This window comes from Phocoena phocoena, chromosome 5 (genome assembly GCF_963924675.1).
Source record: "Phocoena phocoena chromosome 5, mPhoPho1.1, whole genome shotgun sequence".
Classification (NCBI taxonomy): Eukaryota; Metazoa; Chordata; class Mammalia; order Artiodactyla; family Phocoenidae; genus Phocoena; species Phocoena phocoena.
This window is the reverse complement of record NC_089223.1, coordinates 12243144-12261971: the sequence shown is the minus strand read 5'-3', so window position 1 is coordinate 12261971 and position 18828 is coordinate 12243144. Positions and strand designations below refer to the sequence as shown.

At 38.2% G+C, this 18828-nt stretch overlaps 1 protein-coding gene across 2 annotated transcripts in view; it reads right to left on the bottom strand.

The window, feature by feature from the left end:
- GRID2 (glutamate ionotropic receptor delta type subunit 2) overlaps positions 1 to 18828 on the bottom strand; it is a 1355780-nt gene that overhangs the window by 342918 nt on the left and 994034 nt on the right. For both annotated transcript variants that reach the window (XM_065877462.1, XM_065877463.1), the window contains one exon: positions 1005 to 1106. In XM_065877462.1, coding sequence (XP_065733534.1) covers positions 1005 to 1106 — 102 coding nt within the window. The remainder of the gene's footprint in view (positions 1 to 1004; positions 1107 to 18828) is intronic.

Sequence of the window (18828 nt, the reverse complement as noted above, 5' to 3'; positions counted from 1 at the left end):
TAAACCTTGATAAACATCTATTAGCATCAACATACCAAAAAAGACCATTTCTCCTGTTTACTAATTCTGCAATTTTTTTGGCCTATAAGAAGGACTTTTTCAAATTTAAAAACAAGTGGGCTTTTCTGAAAAAAATTGAAGTTAATAACTATGGATTATTCCGTTTTGAAACGTACTATAAAGTAGCACAAGGTTAATCACGTTGAAACAGGCAGGGAGAATACATGTCTTCATGTTTTATGGCTATTTAGATAGTACCCATGTGAGTATTTTACTGTTGAAGACTATTTCTTTTGACATCTTATTTTATTTGTGTATCATGTGAGAAAATAATAATGTATAGAATAATGATAACAGTTACCATTTATTGCTTTTTATAGCAAGTAAATGAATTTGTAATAAATGTTTCACATGTATAATCCCATGTAATAGCCACAGAATCACTAGATGATACGCTCTCTTAAGACAGAATCACATCTGTCCATTTTAACCATCACTGTTCCCAGAAATCAGCACTGAGCTTGAATACGGTTGATAATAAATATTATTTACGAAACAACTGGATGATTTTTACTTTGAAGTAGGTCCTTCCCAGAAAAATATTCTTAGTCTGCTAATGCTTTAGTGTTACTGAATGTACTGTGTTTGATCAAATCTACCTTATTTGGCATGGTTCTCTTCATTTACATAGACCATAGGGTTTCAGTGAGAGAATGCCTGAGAGAGAACTTCATTTTATCATGTGTAGGAAACTGTAGAAGGATGGAAATCTGGCCTAAAATGTCTAAGAAAGTTATGACAAAAGTACTGTAATTAAAGGAAAAGCCTGTAAAAATCTGATTCTGATCCACATAAATTGAAGGTTGGAAAACATGACCATTACAAATCCCTTAGAATGCATAGTCAGCTCCTTTAGTATTATGACATCAGTTAATGAAACATAAAGAAATGGAGGATAAAGGAACATCTAGAAGCCAAAACTGCAAGGGGCAGATCAGACCTACCAGAACAGTCACCACACGTAGGACCACTCCACGCATGTTATTCTCCAGTTTCTTGTCAGTCAGGGACCCATTCAGCCCTGTGACAGGAGTCCAGCACCCAAGCTGAAAGATGAAATAGCTTGGTCACTTTTCTGCCTGAAGAACAGTCCAATCACCTATATATAGGCCTTTCAGAGAACTGTGGGATAAATCTTGGAGTCACTGATAACAGGAAGTGTCCTGTGCAGCTTTTCCTGTTTAATAGCAAATGAAGCAAGCAAAAATGCTATGCTATCTCCTGCTTTTAAATATCATCATATGGCATATGACAGTATCAACATGCTTTAGGGGACTCACTGAGGACATGTGACTTAATGAGGAGTTATAAATACAGCAATAACTCAGTCCCAGTAATACACTAATTGGAAAAATAAGAGCACGTATAATTCTAGCATAATGCCTGTTCTAATATACCAATTACTACACAAGTTAGATTTTTTTTTACAGTTTCAGTGGTTTTAATTAGATCTTACACTGCTTTTAACGGAACATAAAACTGTAAGATTTTTAATGTGGTTAGAGGGGTTACAGCTTTTACTTGAGGAAAAAAAATCATCTATATGGCTTTGTTGTTTTCAAGTATTCACAGTACATAAAACAATGTAATTTGCCTTTTTTGTCAGTGTTATCAATCTGTTTGGAAGACTTTGGCAGCAGCCTTTTCCTTAAAGTCTTGCAACGATTAACTGCTCTTTGCTCTCCAAAATACTGGTTTAATTTTACATTCTCATGTAGTTCTTATGTCTTGTAATATCCAAACCTGAGGACTACCAGTCTTAAAATTACTGCCTATACATCACAATGGGATAAAAATGGGTGACTCTCAATTCAAAAGTAAGGAGGAAAGAGAGGTGCTGTGACTTGGATTAGCAGATATCTGCCCAAGAAGCAAAGCTGCAAAGAGAATTTTGCAATGCACATCTTGGGAAGATACATCATACTATTAATCCTGACACCAGCTCCATGAGCCTTTACATTTGGGAACTTATTCCATACTTGCATGCTTTAAAAATGTAACAGACTTTTAGTCATATTCAAAGACTGTTTTGGTTAACTGAATGGTTTACAGGGGCACCTGGTTATTTGTGCTGCTTCCTCCGAAAGACTTATTTCCTTGCATTGCGTTTTGTTGTGGCTTCTGAAGTCATTAACATACTGGCAAGTCTCCCTCACAAATAAACAATTTGGGTGCTTCCCATTAAAACTCAAGTTTCTCTTTGAGCTCCACAAATGGTATTTGAGAAAACTAAAATGTATACAATATATCTTAAGAGAAGTGGATGTCACAATGTAAACAAAAAGCCAGCATTTTTCTTATTAAAATAATTTGAAAAAGGCTGTTAATTGTTGGTTTCAACTGCAAAAGCACATTAAATTCATACAGTGATGTGTCATTTTTAGTTACATAAAAGTCTAATTAGAACTTAGATCCAATTAGCAAATCCAAATGTGTTGAAAGTCTAGTTATCAGAGATACTGTAGTCCTCTTGCCAAATTTAAAACCTTATGAAATTTCTTTTGAGCTTTTGTTCTCTTTTGAGGTCAACCGAAGTCTATCCTCAATTACATTTATTGACGTGCACTTTTTCTAATTACTTCTTCAAGGTTTGATTTCCCTAGACCAAATAATATTGGTGGAAAAAGAGATCTAAAACGAAGTGAAAAGCTAAATTTCCAATGTGCTATCCATCTTTTACCATTATATTACTTAATTCTAAGTTAAATTAATAGCTTTTAGGACATGATCTTATTCACGACTAACACGTTTAAACTGCCAAAGTAAACACAGGGTTTTTTCTCCCTTGGAGTTGTTTTTTAAGTTTGGTGAACCTACTGTCAGTTTGCCTAAATATTGACAAATGCCATCTGTTAGTGCCAGCCTGAACATAGCATTTTGGTGTATTGACTAGTCAAAATATTTACTACTGGAATACCAACAAAACCTGCTGACTAGTTTGTTTCAACAATGTTCTGGACAAACAGTTAAAAATATATAATTTCCAGCTGCTTCTTAATTATGTCTTCCTTTAAACATAACTAAATACAGTCAATGATTGAAAAATTCTAGAGCATTCTAGTGTTTGGGGATTTGAAATAACAGTAACGAAAAAGCATTTGGAGGAGGTAAGGAGGTGGCTGTATCTTATCTTCCGACCTGGGCAGTGACTTAAAATATAGTTTAAACTATACTAATATACTATAGTACTATTTGTACTATATATAGTGTTTCTTATCTCTCTCTCTCTTCTCTCCCCTTCCTCTTTCTCTCTTTTTTTTCTTTTTATTCACACTGATTTCTTCCAGTGACCATGCATGGCCACGAACCCCATCCCTCCTTTTGGAGAATTGCTTTCTTTTTCCATCCCTAGACAAGTGTTCCAAATCATCCAAATTTTTTCATGACTCTGACTCTCTGGTTTAGCAATTGTTAACAGTTGGTCATCTGACCCGAGCCAATAAAAGTCTTTCCTCGGAGGTTTATTTTTAATATCAAGTGTGTGCACGGTGGGCAGGTCAATAAGTTGATATGAAGTTTTTTTATTGTTTGGCCAGATTCTCTCATATATACTACAGGCCATATAATTTTCTCTTCTGCTTTATGAAGGTTTTTCACCTTTCTGTTTTCTTTTTTTTTGCCATCTGACTCACATGTCTTTTGATTACAGTACTTAGAAAGTTGAAAAGTTGTTCCTGTTCTTAATAACAACAGTCTATATTTTAAGACTGGTAACTCCTTTTACTTAACTCAGGTATTCCTGCATATTCACCCACTCCAATACTTAATGTTATCTGAATGTTAGCTGTGGTCACCAAAAACTAGAGATGAAATTTTGATACAGAGATATTTCAGGATACAGATTCTCTGGAAAACTAGAAATAAAGTATATCCACTCATCACATATCAATATAGGTTGTAACAAAGAAATCATTTAAAAATTACAATAATATTCATTTCCTACATTGAATAGAACTTTTTTTTTTTTTTTACATTTTTTGGAATACTTTCTATGCGTCAGCCATGGTACTGAGCTTTTCATACATGATCTCATTTAAGACTCAAAATAACTTTATGAGATGGTGCTGTTATCAATATTACTTTATAGACATAAAAATTGAGGACTCAGTTAAGGTCACTTATTTACAAAGAGATGAAATTAGGATTTAAACTGATGTGCTTTTTTTTAACTTTTTATTTTATATTGGAGTATAGTTGATTAACAATGTTGTGTTAGTTTCAGGTGTACAACAAAGTGACTCAGCCATATATATACATGTAACTATTGCTTTTTAAAGTCCAGATTCAGTATTGTTAGTTGCCCTACTGTTTTATAGCTTAAAAAATTCTTTTCATAAACACGATCTATTTAAGGAAGGTAGAGAAGATAGTATTCCTATTTTAATAGTCAAGGAAAATAAGCCTCGGTACTGTTAAGCGGCTGGCTCAATATAATAGGAAGTGAATTCATATTTTGGCAATAAAATTTAAAAGGCAAAATCATCACCATCAATGTCACTTTTATAAAAATTATTATAACACATACATAGTGCACAGTATGTGCTAATCATCAGAGAGCTTTGCATATATTAATTTATTCTCAAAACCACCCAATGAGGAAGGTATCATTATTATCCTCATTATAAGGGAAAGCCTGATTATACACACTTTTGAAGGATTACTCAAGTTTTAAGATTCCTTAATTTCTGTTCATATCCAGTCACCTCCCTGAGATTCACTTCAAGCTATTTTGTTTGACTGTAAAAACTCCTTCCAATAATAAGCAAGAAAAATGAGTTAGGTTCACATAGATCTACACTGAGTTTGTATCTACAATGGGTCACAGTCCTTGCAGCATAGCAAGATTGACAGGCATAGTGTTTGATAAGAACTAAAAGAATTTCACTCAGGTTCAAGTGTGAGACTTATCTAACAACTTCTCTGGTTTCATTGTTTGAAATGTCTTTAACTTGACGTTGCTCGTGTGGAGAAGGCTGTTTTTGTCTGATTGTGTTTCTGTTTTAGTTTTAAACAATGAGGCTAGAGACCAACAAAGATAATGCACACTAAATTTTATAATACTATCTATTCAGCTGAGCACTTTCTAAGTACAAATAATAAAAGTGGTCTCTGCAGCACATGAGATTTACAGAAAGTCACACTGCTGATAGCAAAACAAGATTCTCTGTCTTCCATGGTCTGGCAGTCTAGAGAAAATTTAAAAGGGATTAAAAAAATAAAGACCAATTCAATTTCCTTTCAATTACAGAATATCTATTTCCTATAGTATTTTCTGGTTATTGCCTAAACTAATTTTAAAACCCTAAAATGCTTAATGTTTTAACTATTTCCTTCATTGGAGCTTTAGCAATAATAACCCTGCAGCTTTCTGTTAAAATCAATGTAATATCTGTGTTCAACAAACTGGGTGATGTATTTGCATGAGCACAGTAGCATGTTCCTAACATTATATACTGTGTCATTAGTAAATGACCAAGTTTTAGACATTTACTCTTTTCTCCTCAATGTTTTCACTTTTTATTTGCCCATGGGCTTTAAAGAATGACATGTGACTTGGGTTTTACATCACTATTTTTCAGGCAATGTTACAATGTCAAAAAGAGCTGAACTGTTTAATTTTACACTCAATAGTTTATAGGCTTTAATAACAGGAGTCAAGAGAGCTCTTAATTGAATATCAAACAGAATCCCCTACATGTCTAGACTGTATTCATATGGAACAAACCAAGTCTGGCTATAGTACCAAAGTTCCAACTTCAGGACACACAATGTCCACAGCACTGGGGCTATATGCTCCCAAGCACTATGTTTCCTTTATTTGCTTTCTCAGCCTTCAGAGGAAAAGACGGAACGACCACAGCATGATGAAGTAGCTGAAAACTAGCCGTTTAGAAGTGCACAGCATCATTTGGTAGATATTACTTCTGCAATGGGATACAAAGTGTAAGAAAAAAATACATATGCCAGGTTGGCTCAGATACATGTTTTATAGAGTTAAATTGGAATGTTTTTTTTTCTTTGACATGTATAGAACACAGTGTGTCAGTAATCCTTCCAATAATAATTTTCTTTATGGTATTTCCACCTGTAAAATAGGTTCAATTTGTTAGACTTGTTCCCCAGGGGATGAGTATTTCCTCCTAAGATTTTAATCCTACAGCTTGGTCATTACCATGAAGTAGAAGTCGTTCTTTCGATTACAGTTTCCTTCAGGAGAAAATGAAAAGTCAGAAAAAAAAAAATTACCTGATTCTACAGCTTATATCTCCCTGCATTGCTGCTGAAGACAAAACCTTCTGTACTATGTAACCATGTACATGTACAACAAGACAAACCTGTTAACTGATTTCCACAAATCAAGACTATAAACGTGAGAAGCTATATATCCATATCTATCTCTCTGTATATATATATATGAAGAAATAGCTCAAAGGTGTTTATGGCGCTATAATAACCACTCAGTTATCAACTGGTATCTGACTGGTTTAATGATACTCTGCCATTATTATATGTTTCCACTTTGTTTATAATTCTTAGTGTAAAATTACTATTACACTATATTTAGAGAAAATACAGCATAGTGGTTAAGATCAGGTACTCCAGAACCAGACTGCTTATGTTCAAGGACCTGCTCTGACACTTGCTGGGTGTGGCCACTGGGCCTCTGTTCCCTCTCAAACGCGAAGAGTAAAAATGGCTTCCTCGGGCTTCCCTGGTGACGCAGTGGTTCAGAGTCCGCCTGCCGATGCAGGGGACATGGGTTCGTGCCCCAGTCTGGGAAGATCCCACATGCCGCGGAGCGGCTAGGCCCGTGAGCCATGGCCGCTGAGCCTGCGCGTCCAGAGCCTGTGCTCCGCAACAGGAGAGGCCACAGCAGTGAGAGACCCGTGTACCTCACAACCGCCAAAAAAAAAAAAAAAAGGGCTTCCTCATAGGACTGGTGGGACTGTTAACTGACTTAATATATGTCAAGTGTTTAGCAGTGTTCTTGGCACATAAAAACTAAAGAAGTGTTCATTATTATTATTCCTATATAATCAGCATTTTTTTGTTGTTGTTCCTTTCTCAGCCTCATCATCTGGAGTCACTAGTTTTAGTGATGAAACATACTTCTAAAGCTAAACATACTTCTCAACTTTGGCTGCATATTAGAATAACCGGAAAGCTTTATAAAATTCTGATGCCCTGCCTAATCCCAGAACAATTAAATCAGAATCTCCACTGCCCTAAGACATGCCCTAACACCCAGCAAATGCAACCTCATAGAATGGCTACTTAACCTTATCAAATAAAGGCATTCTTTTTACTGGCTTCCTTTGCAAAAGCTAACTAGGGACACTTTCTCAAATAAACTTTTATTTTTCTTGTTTTAAGTAGGATAGGAGACTATTAAACTCTGTGAAGCTGAATAATTCTTACCTTGTCTATTGTTGTAGACGTAGTCCTTATCATAGCATTGGTGTACTGGTACATGATAGGTCCTAATAGATATCTGATAAACGAATGCATGCATTGAAACTCCTGCTGTCCTCTTTATTCTTCTATCTTTTTGGCTAGTCTCTAGTTTAAGCTGAATAAAAAACAAAATATCCCCAACCTGATATTGTGTCCTACTGTAATATTGTACCCCTGACAATTTTTGTGATGCTTCAGGATAACTCCTGACACTAAAATTCAATTAGCTCTCCTTTTCTTTCTGATCAGAATTTTCTTCCTAATAATATTTTAGCATTTAATCATTACAATCTGATAAAAGTTGCTGGATTTCTTCTCTTTCATTCCATGCTACCTTGAGATGTTTTAAAGGGATCTTCATTTTAAAATCACATTAGAATTCTCAGTCTTTCCTATCCCCTCATCTTAATTATCTGTAGGTGCCCAGTGCCTATTACAATAGTGTTTCACACAACTAAGATAATTATTTTTATAAAACTTACAAGGTTTAATGTAAAGCTATTGCACTTTAGATCTTTGTTCCCAAACAACTGAAAATCTCATGCTCAGATGTCTCCTTATACTCTATCTCTTCAACATCTCTGCTTAGATATCTCAAAGGCACCTCCAATATCATAAAATTAAGCTCACAATCTACCCCTTAGCATCCATCCGGTTCGACTAGCCAGAAAAGAAGAAGTCAGTCTTGCCATCTCTCATATTTAATCAACTGCCAGTCTGCCAATTTCAACTCCTTAAAAAAAACCCTCTCAAATCCACTTCACAGCATCTCCCTGCCACCATCATAGTCCAAGCTAACTTCATAGCTTCTCTTTTACAATCTTTACTCTACACTGCAAACATAAACATACATGTAGATATGATGTCCTCTGCCTAAGTTCTTCCCATAGTTTTCTATTTTTCTCCAGATAAAGACCAGACTTCTAATGTGGCCAACCAAAACCTGTGTGATGTGTCACATGTTACAGTCAGTCTCAGGTCATATCACATTTCCTCTCATTCTTTGGACTCCAACCACACTAGTCTTCCCTCAGTTTCGTGAGTTAGACATAATTCTCCTGCCTTAAGGATTTAAACTGTTTCTGAAGCACAGAAGTATAAAAGAATCACTTGGGGAGTTAAAAAACATCCCAATGCCAAAGCCATATGCCATGCCAATTAAATCAAACTTTCTGGGCATGTGATCCAGGTATCAGTATTTTATTGTTCAGGTTCAGGTATCAGTATTTTTTAAAGTTTCCAAGATGATTCCAAAGTTTAGCCAAACGTGAGAACCAATAGTTTTGAATATACAGTCTTCCGTGATTGGAAGAATCTTAGGAACCTGCCATTCTTCAAGGAATTACTGAATTCACTCTTACTCATCCTTTAGACCTCAATGTAAACATCTATACCTTGGGGTAAACCTTCCCTGACAACCTGACCCACCCCCAAGCTAGCTCATGTCACTCCAATACAGCATCATGTTCCTCTCTTTACAGTAATATCACAGTTAAATTTTTTAATCTGTATTTTTTATGATTAACATTTATTGTACCAATTATCTGTAAGTTTCCACGGAGTCAGGAAAGATTGCTGTTTTGTATCCTCCACTTTATTAAATACATAATTCCTGGGACAAAGTGGGACTTCAAATTTTTTTGAGTACTAAACAAATTTAGATGATTTTCTTTTTTTTTTTTTTCTTTGTTTGCGGTACGCGGGCCTCTCACTGTTATGGCCTCTCCCGTTGCGGAGCACAGCCTCCGGACACGCGCAAGCTCACTGGCCATGGCTCACGGGCCCAGCCGCTCCGCGGCATGTAGTATCTTCCCGGACGCGGGCATGAACCCGTGTCCCCTGCATCGGCAGGCGGACTCTCAACCACTGCGCCACCAGGGAAGCCCAATTTAGATGATTTTTAAACAAGAAACTTAATAAACGGAGGAGCTTCAAGATGGCGGAAAAGTAGGACACGGAGATCACCTTCCTTCCCACAAATACATCAGAAATACAGCTACACGTGGAACAACTCCTAAAGAACACCTACTGAACGCTGGCAGAAGCCCTCAGACCTCCCAAAAGGCAAAAAAGTACCCACGTACCTGGGCAGGGCAAAAGAAAAAAGAAAAAACAGAGACAAAAGGATAGGGACGGGCCTTCGCCAGTGGGAGGGAGCTGTGAAGGAGGAAAGCTTTCCACACACTAGGAGCCCCTTCGCGGGCGCAGACCTCGGGTGGCGGAGGGGGGGGCGGGGGGCTTCGGAGCCACGTAGGAGAGCGCAACAACAGGGGTGCAGAGGCCAAAGCGGGGAGATTCCCGCACAGAGGATCGGTGCCGACCTGCACTCACCAGCTCGAGAGGCTTGTCTGCTCACCCACCCGGGCGGGCGGGGCTGGGAGCTGAGGCTCAGGTTTCGGGCTTCGGAAGTCGGATCCCAGGGAGAGGACTGGGGTTGGCGGCGTGAACACAGCCTGCAGGGGGTTAATGCGCCACAGCTAGTTGGGAAGGGGTTCAGGAAAAACTCTGGAGCTGCCGAAGAGGCGAGAGACTTTCTTCCCTTTTTGTTTCCTGGTGCACGAGGAGAGGGGATTCAGAGCGCAGCTTAAAGAAGCTCCAGAGACGGGCGCGAGCCGTGGCTATCAGCGCGGACCCCAGAGACAGGCAGGAGACGCTAAGGCTGCTGCTGCCGCCACCAAGAAGACTGTGTGCGAGCATAGGTTACTATCCACACCCTCCTAACGGGGAGCCCGTGCAGCCCGCCACTGCCGGGGTCCCGTGATCCAGGGGCAACTTCCCCGGGAGAACGCACGGCGCGCCTCGGGCCGGTGCAACGTCATGCCGCCTCTGACGCCGCAGGCCCGCCCCGCACTCCGTGCCCCTCCCTCCCCCCCGGCCTGAGTGAGCCAGAGCCCCCGAAGCAGCTGCTCCTTTAACCCCGTCCTGTCTGAGGGAAGAACAGACGCCCTCCGGCGACCTACACGCAGAGGCGGGGCCAAATCCAAAGCTGAACCCCGGGAGCTGTGCGAACAAAGAAGAGAAAGGGAAATCTCTCCCAGCAGCCTCAGAAGCAGCGGATTAAATCTCCACAATTAACTTGATGCACCCTGCCTCTGTGGAATACCTGAAGAGACAACGAATCATCCCAAATTGAGGAGGTGGACTTTGGGAGCAAGATATATGTTATTTTCCCCTTTTCCTCATATTGTGAGTGTGTATCTGTATGCTCCTGTGTGTGATTTTGTCTGTATAGCTTTGCTTTTACCATTTGTCCTAGGGTTCTGTTTTCTACTTAATTTTTTTTTTTTTTTCTAGAGCTTTCCTGATGGCGCAGTGGTTGAGAGTGCCCCTGCGGATGCAGGGGATACGGGTTCGTGCCCCATTCCGGGAAGATCCCACATGCTGCGGAGCGGCTGGGCCCGTGAGCCATGGCCACTGAGTCTGCACGTCCAGAGGCTGTGCTCCGCAACGGGAGAGGCCACAACAGTGACAGGCCCGTGTACCGCAAAACAAAACAAAACAAAAAAATTTCTTAATAATAACTTTATTTTACTTTATTTCATTTTATCTTCTTTTTTCTTTCTTTCTTTTTTTCCTCCCTTTTATTCTGAGCTGTGTGGAGTACAGGCTCTCGGTGCTCCAGCCAGGCATCAGGGCTGTGCCACTGAGGTGCGAGAGCCAACTTCAGGACATTGGTCCACCAAAGACCTTCCAGCACCACATAATATCAAATGGCAAAAATCTCTCAGAGATCTCCATCGCAGTGCCAAGACCCAGCTCCACTCACCAACCAGCAAGCTATAGTTCTGGACACACTATGCCAAACAACTAGCGAGACGGGAACACAACGCCACCCATTAGCAGAGAGGCTGCCTAAAATCATAATAAGGCCACAGACACCCCAAAACACACCACTAGACGTGGACCTGTCCACCAGAAAGACAAGATCCAGCCCCACCCACCAGAACACAGGCACTAGGCCCCTCCAGCAAGAAGCTTACACAAGACACTGAACCAACCTTAGCCGCTGGGGGAAGACACCAAAAACTATTGGAACTATGAACCTGCAGCCTGTGAAAAGGAGACTCCAAACACAGTAAGTTAAGCAAAATGAGAAAACAGAGAAATACAGCAGATGAAGGAGCAAGGTAAAAGCCCACCAGACCAAAAAAATGAAGAGGAAATAGTCAGTCTACCTGAAAAAGAATTCAGAGTAATGATAGTAAAGGTGATCCAAAATCTTGAAAATAGAATGGAGAAAATACAAGAAACGTTTAACAAGGACCTAGAAGAACTAAAGAGCAAACAAACAATAATGAGCAACACAATAAATGAAATTCAAAATTTGCTACAAGAAATCAATAGCAGAATAACTGACACAGAAGAACCGATAAGTGACCTGGAAGATAAAATAGTGGAAATAACTACTGCAAAGCAGAATAAAGAAAAAAGAATGAAAAAAATTGAGGACAGTCTCAGAGACCTCTGGGACAACATTAAACACACCAACATTCGAATTATAGGGGTCCCAGAAGGAGAAGAGAAAAAGAAAGGGACTGAGAAAATATTTGAAGAGATTATAGATGAAAATTTCCCTAAAATGGGAAAGGAAATAGTTATTCAAGTCCAGGAAGCACAGAGAGTCCCATACAGGATAAATCCAAGGAGAAACACACCAAGACACATATTAATCAAATTATTAAAAATTAAATACAAAGAACAAATATTAAAAGCAAGGGAAAAACAACAAATAATACACAAGGGAATCCCCATAAGGTTAACAGCTGATCTTTCAGCAGAAACTCTGTAAGCCAGAAGGGAGTGGCAGGATATATTTAAAGTGACGAAGGAGAAAACTCTACAACCAAGATTACTCTACCCAGCAAGGATCTCATTCAGATTTTATGGAGAAATTAAAACCTTTACAGAAAAGCAAAAGCTAAGAGAATTCAGCACAACCAAACCAGCTTTACAACAAATGCGAAAGGAACTTCTCTAGGCAGGAAACACAAGAGAAGGAAATGACCTACAATAACAAACCCAAAACAATTAAGAAAATGGTAATAGGAACATACATATTGATAATTACCTTAAATGTAAATGGATTAAATGCTCCAACCAAAAGACACAGACTGGCTGAATGGATACAAAAACAAGACCCATATATATGCTATCTACAAGAGACCCACTTGAGACCTAGGGACACATACAGACTGAAAGTGAAGGGATGGAAAAAGATATTCCATGCAAATGGAAATCAAAAGAAAGCTGGAATAGAAATTCTCATATCAGACAAAATAGATTTTAAAACAAAGACTATTAAAAGAGACAAAGAAGGACACTACATAACGATCAAGGGATCAATCCAAAAAGAAGATATAACAATTGTAAATATTTATGCACCCAAATAGGAGCATCTCAATACATAAGGCAAATGCTAGCAGCCATAAAAGGGGAAATCGACAGTAACACATTCATAGTAGGGGACTTTAACACCCCACTTTCACCAATGGACCGATCATCCAAAATGAAAATCAATAACGAAACACAAGCTTTAAATGATACATTAAACAAGATGGACTTAATTGATATTTATAGGACACTCCATCCAAAAACAACAGAATACACTTTCTTCTCAAGTGCTCATGGAACATTCTCCAGGATAGATCATATCTTGGGTCACAAATCAAGCCTTGGTAAACTTAGAAAATTGAAATTGTATCAAGTATCTTTTCTAACCACAATGCTATGAGACTAGATATCATTACAGGAAAAGATCTGTAAAAAATACAAACACATGGAGGCTAAACAACACACTACTTAATAACCAAGAGATCACTGAAGAAATCAAAGAGGAAATTAAAAAATACCTAGAAACAAATGACAATGAAAACATGACGACCCAAAACCTATGGGATGCAGCAAAAGCAGTTCTAAGAGGGAGGTGTATGGCAATACAATCCTACCTTAAGAAACAAGAAACATCTCAAATAAACAACCTAACCTTATACCTAAAGCAATTAGAGAAAGAACAAAAAAATCCCAAAGTTAGCAGAAGGAAAGAAATCATAAAGATCAGATCAGAAATAAATGAAGGAAACGATAGCAAAGATCAATAAAACTAAAAGCTGGTTCTTTGAGAACATAAATCAAATTGATAAACCATTAGCCAGACTTATGAAGAAAAAAAGGGAGAAGAGTCAAATCAACAGAATTAGAAATGAAAAAGGATAAGTAACAACTGACACTGCAGAAATACAAAGGATCATGAGAGATTACTACAAGCAACTCTATGCCAATAAAATGGACAACCTGGAAGAAATGGACAAATTGTTAGAAATGCACAACCTTCTGAGACTGAACCAGGAAGAAATAGAAAATATGAACAGACCAATCACAAGCACTGAAATTGAAACTGTGATTAAAAATCTTCCAACAAAAGCCCAGGACCAGATGGCTTCACAGGTGAATTCTATCAAACATGTAGAGAAGAGCTAACACCTATCCTTCTCAAACTCTTCCAAAATATAGCAGAGGGAGGAACACTCCCAAACGCATTCTGTGAGGCTACCATCACTGATACCGAAACCAGACAAAGATGTCACAAAGAAAGAAAACTACAGGCCAATATCACACTGAAGAACATAGATGCAAAAATTCTCAACAAAATACTAGCAAACAGAATCCAACAGCACATTAAATGGATCATACACCATGATCAAGTGGGGTTTATTCCAGGAATGCAAGGATTCTTCAATATACACAAATCAATCAATGTGATACACCATATTAACAAATTGAAGGAGAAAAACCATATGATCATCTCAATAGATGCAGAGAAAGCTTTCGACAAAATTCAACACCGACTTATGATAAGAACCCTCCAGAAAGTAGGCATAGAGGGAACTTTCCTCAATATAATAAAGGCCATATATGAGAAACCCACAGCCAACATCATCCTCAATGGTGAAAAACTGAAACCATTTCCACTAAGATCTGGAAAAGACAAGGTTGCCCACTCTCAGCACTGTTATTCAATATAGTTTTGGAAGTTTTAGTCACAGCAATCAGAGAAGAAAAAGAAATAAAAGGAATCCAAATTGGAAAAGAAGAAGTAAAGGTGTCACTGTTTGCAGATGACATGATACTATACATAGAGAATCCTAAAGATGCCACTAGAAAACTACTAGAGCTAATCAATGAATTTGGTAAAGTAGCAGGATTCAAAATTAATGCACAGAAATCTCTTGCGTTCCTATACACTAATGTTGAAAAATCAGAAAGAGAAATTAAGGAAACACTCCCATTTACCACTCCAACAAAAAGAATAAAATACCTAGGAATAAACCTACCTAGGGAGAAAAAAGACCTGTATGCAGAAAATTATAAGACAGTGATGAAAGAAATTAAAGATGATACAAATAGATTGAGAGATATACCTTGTTCTTGGATTGGAAGAATCAACATTGTGAAAATGACTCTACTACCCAAAGCAATCTACAGATTCAATGCAGTCCCTATCAAACTACCACTGGCATTTTTCACAGAATTAGAACAAAAATGTCACAATGTGTACGGAAACACAAAAGACCCTGAATAGCGAAAGCAATATTGAGAAAGAAAAACAGAGCTGGAGGAATCAGGCTCCCTGACTTCAGATTATACTATAAAGCTATAGTAATCAAGACAGTATGGTACTTGCACAGAAACACAAATATAGATCAATGGAACTGGATAGAATGTCCAGAGATAAACCCACGCACATATGGTCACCTTATCTTTGATAAAGAAGGCAAGAACATACAGTGGAGAAAAGACAGCCTCTTCAAGAGTGGTGCCGGAATAACTGGACAGCTACTTGTAAAAGAATGAAATTAGAACACTCCCCAACACCATACACAAAAATAAACTCAAAATGGATCAAAGACCCATATGTAAGGCCAGACAGCATCAAACTCCTAAAGGAAAACATAGGCAGAACACTCTATGACATAAATCACAGCAAGATCCTGTTTGACCCACCTCCTAGAGAAATAGAAATAAAAACAAAAATAAACAAATGGGACCTAATGAAAGTTAAGAGCTTTTGCACAGCAAAGGAAACCATAAACAAGATGAAAAGACAACCCTCAGAATGCAACAAAATATTTGCAAATGAAGCAACTGACAAAGGATTAATCTCAAAATTTACAAGCAGCTCATGCAGCTCAATATTAAAAAAACAAACAACCCAATTCAAAAATGGGCAGAAAACCTTAGGAGACATTTATTCAATGAAGATATACAGATTGCCAACAGACACATGAAAGAATGCTCAACATCATTAATCATTAGAGAAATGCAAACCAAAACTACAATGAGATATCATCTCACACCAGTCAGAATGGCCATCATCAAAAAATCTACAAACAATAAATGCTGGAGAGGGTGTGGAGAAGAGGGAACCCTCTTGCACTGTTGGTGGGAATGTAAATTGATACAGCCACTATGGAGAACAGTATGGAGGTTCCTTAAAAAACTAAAAATAGAACTACCATAGGACCCAGCAATCCCACGACTGGGCACATACCCTGAGAAAACCATAATTCAAAAAGAGTCATGTACCACAATATTCATTGCAGCTCTATTTATATTAGCCAGGACATGGAAGCAACCGAAGTGTCCATCAACAGATGAATGGATAAAGAAGATGTGGCACATATATACAATGGAATATTACTCAGCCATAAAAAGAAATGAAAGTGAATTATTTGTAGTGAGGTGGATGGACCTAGAGACTGTCCTACAGAGTGAAGTAAGTCAGAAAGAGAAAAATACCATATGCTAACACATATATATGGAATCTAAAAAAAAAAAAAAAAAGGTCATGAAGAACCTAGGGACAAGACGGGAATAAAGATGCAGACCTAGTAGAGAATGGACTTGAGGACACGGGGAGGAGGAAGGGTAATCTGGGACAAAGTGAGAGAGTGGTATGGACATATATACACTACCAAACGTAAAATAGATAGCTAGTGGGAAGCAGCCGCGTCCTAGAGGGGTGGGATAGGGAGGGAGGGAGGGAGACGCAGGAGGGAAGAGATACGGGGACATATATATATGTATAACTGATTCACTTTTTTATAAAGCAGAAAGTAACACACCATTGTAAAGCAATTATACTCCAATGAAGATGTTTTAAAAAAAAAAGAAACAATACATCTTACAGTAATCATTGACTGTTTCTTAAATGATGCCTTAAATGAGGATCTCAATTATATAGCCAAGACACCGTGCTGCCAGCTAATAACTGAGGTTTTTTTTTTTTTTTTTTTAAATTTGGAATGAGGAGGATTTGCAACACTCATTCTTCCTGGGTACAGATGGGTGAGCTCGGCATAATAAAGATCAAGGAATGCTTTTCAAAAGCCTTCAATATGAGGAATGATGATCTTACCTAACTCTGTAGAGAAGAGAATAAGTGGTCATATTAGAGCTATAATTTGAACAATTATATAACAACAAGAACAACAGTAGCAGTAATAAGAGTAATATATTACCTATGATAGGTGCTTCTTATATTCCAGGTCTCCTTTTAAGGCATGTATGTATTCTATCTCATTAGAGAGAGAACCACAAAATACCCATGGAATAGAAACTGTTGGATGAAACAGAGTCCAAACATCCAAAACAGGATTTTATGAGATCAGCTGATTTATCCCTTGCCTTGAGATAAAACTTGCATGCCACAAAACCTGGATGAAACAGAGTCCATTTAGGAGAAAGTCCTCTTAAGAACAGAGATCCTCTTGAGAAGTCCAGCCCCTGGCTAAAAACCTATGTATGATTTTTAGGCAATTACAAAGGCTTTACCTGACAGGCCTGCTGAAGGGAACTGCAGTCAAGAACTCAGACCCCTTTTTACTTTTATGTAATATCTGCGTTGTTAGCCCAGGAGCCGCCATTCAGAAGCTTCGCTATCAGAGCCCTGGGCTCCGAGAACATCCTGCCAAGAACATCCTATTCACAGAAAGGGGTAACCTTGAGGACGCTTTATTTCATTCTAACTTAACACTCAATACTTTTCCATTTGTAGCCCTTCCTTTCTTCCTTCCCCTCCACTCCCCACTCAGGTCCATAAAACTTCAGGAGCCTTTTGATCGGGGTTCCTCTAGCACCAGCACAGTTCTCCGCACCCCATCTGTGCTGATACACTTGACTCTCGCCTGCTGCTGTTCTGTAGGGAAAAACTGAACATTACATAAGCCAGGACTTTTTTTTTTATAGACTTGCTTTTCCTATGGCGTGGTGAATAAAGCCTTAATTCTTACTTTCATTTTACTTGCTGTCTTTTTTTTAAAAAAAACATCTTTATTGGAGTATAATTGCTTTACAATGTTGTGTTAGTTTCTGCTTTATAACAAAGTGAATCAGATATACATATACATACATCCTCATCTCTCCTCCCTCTTGCGTCTCCCTCCCACCCTCCCTATCCCACCCCACTAGGTGGTCACAAAGCACCAAGCTGATCTCCCTGTGCTCTGTGGCTGCTTCCCACTAGCTATTTTACATTTGGTAGTATATATATTTGACTTGCTGTCTTAATCAGCTACTCCCACACTGTGGCAGTGCAGCTCTCCCCAGCTCAGCTCTTGACATCTCTCATTTTATAATGGTAGATCACATCTACTGAAGACTTCCTATAAGACAAGCATTGTGCCAAATCTCAGATACCACTTAACTTACGGTTCTGCTGTAATCTTACCATGTAGCTACTATAATTATCATAATTTTAATAGGTGAGAAAATTGAGATTGGAGAGCTTAACTGACCTGTTCCAAGTCATTCAGCTAAGAAGTGAAATAGCCAAGAATTGAACTCAGGCAGTTTAGCCCCAGAAACAACTAGGTCTATCTGACTTCAATCAATAAATACTTTTCAAAGAAGGATACAAAAAGGGGCATATTAACAGTAATGGGTTTTAAGTGCTCATTTCCCCAGTTTAGCTCTATTCATGTTTTGGAGTCTTTGTTGAGAAACTGAAATTTCCTTATAACAAAACTCCCTTTTTTTGTTTCAACTATTCAGTTTGGGTTTCTGTCACATGGACCAATAGATTTATAACTAAAATGCATGGACATTGTGTTATGTTGTATGAATACATTCTATAACTAAATCAATGTAGGGAAAGAAAGATGTTTTTGAAAGAACAGGCAAACAATGAAAAACACTGGACTGGGTGTTTGAAGGTTTTACTCCAAGTAAGAATCAGACTTTTTGAATCTTAGTGTTTTCATCTGAAAGTGAAATGATTTCTTAATGTAAATGAATTCCAAACTCTTTTCTCACAAT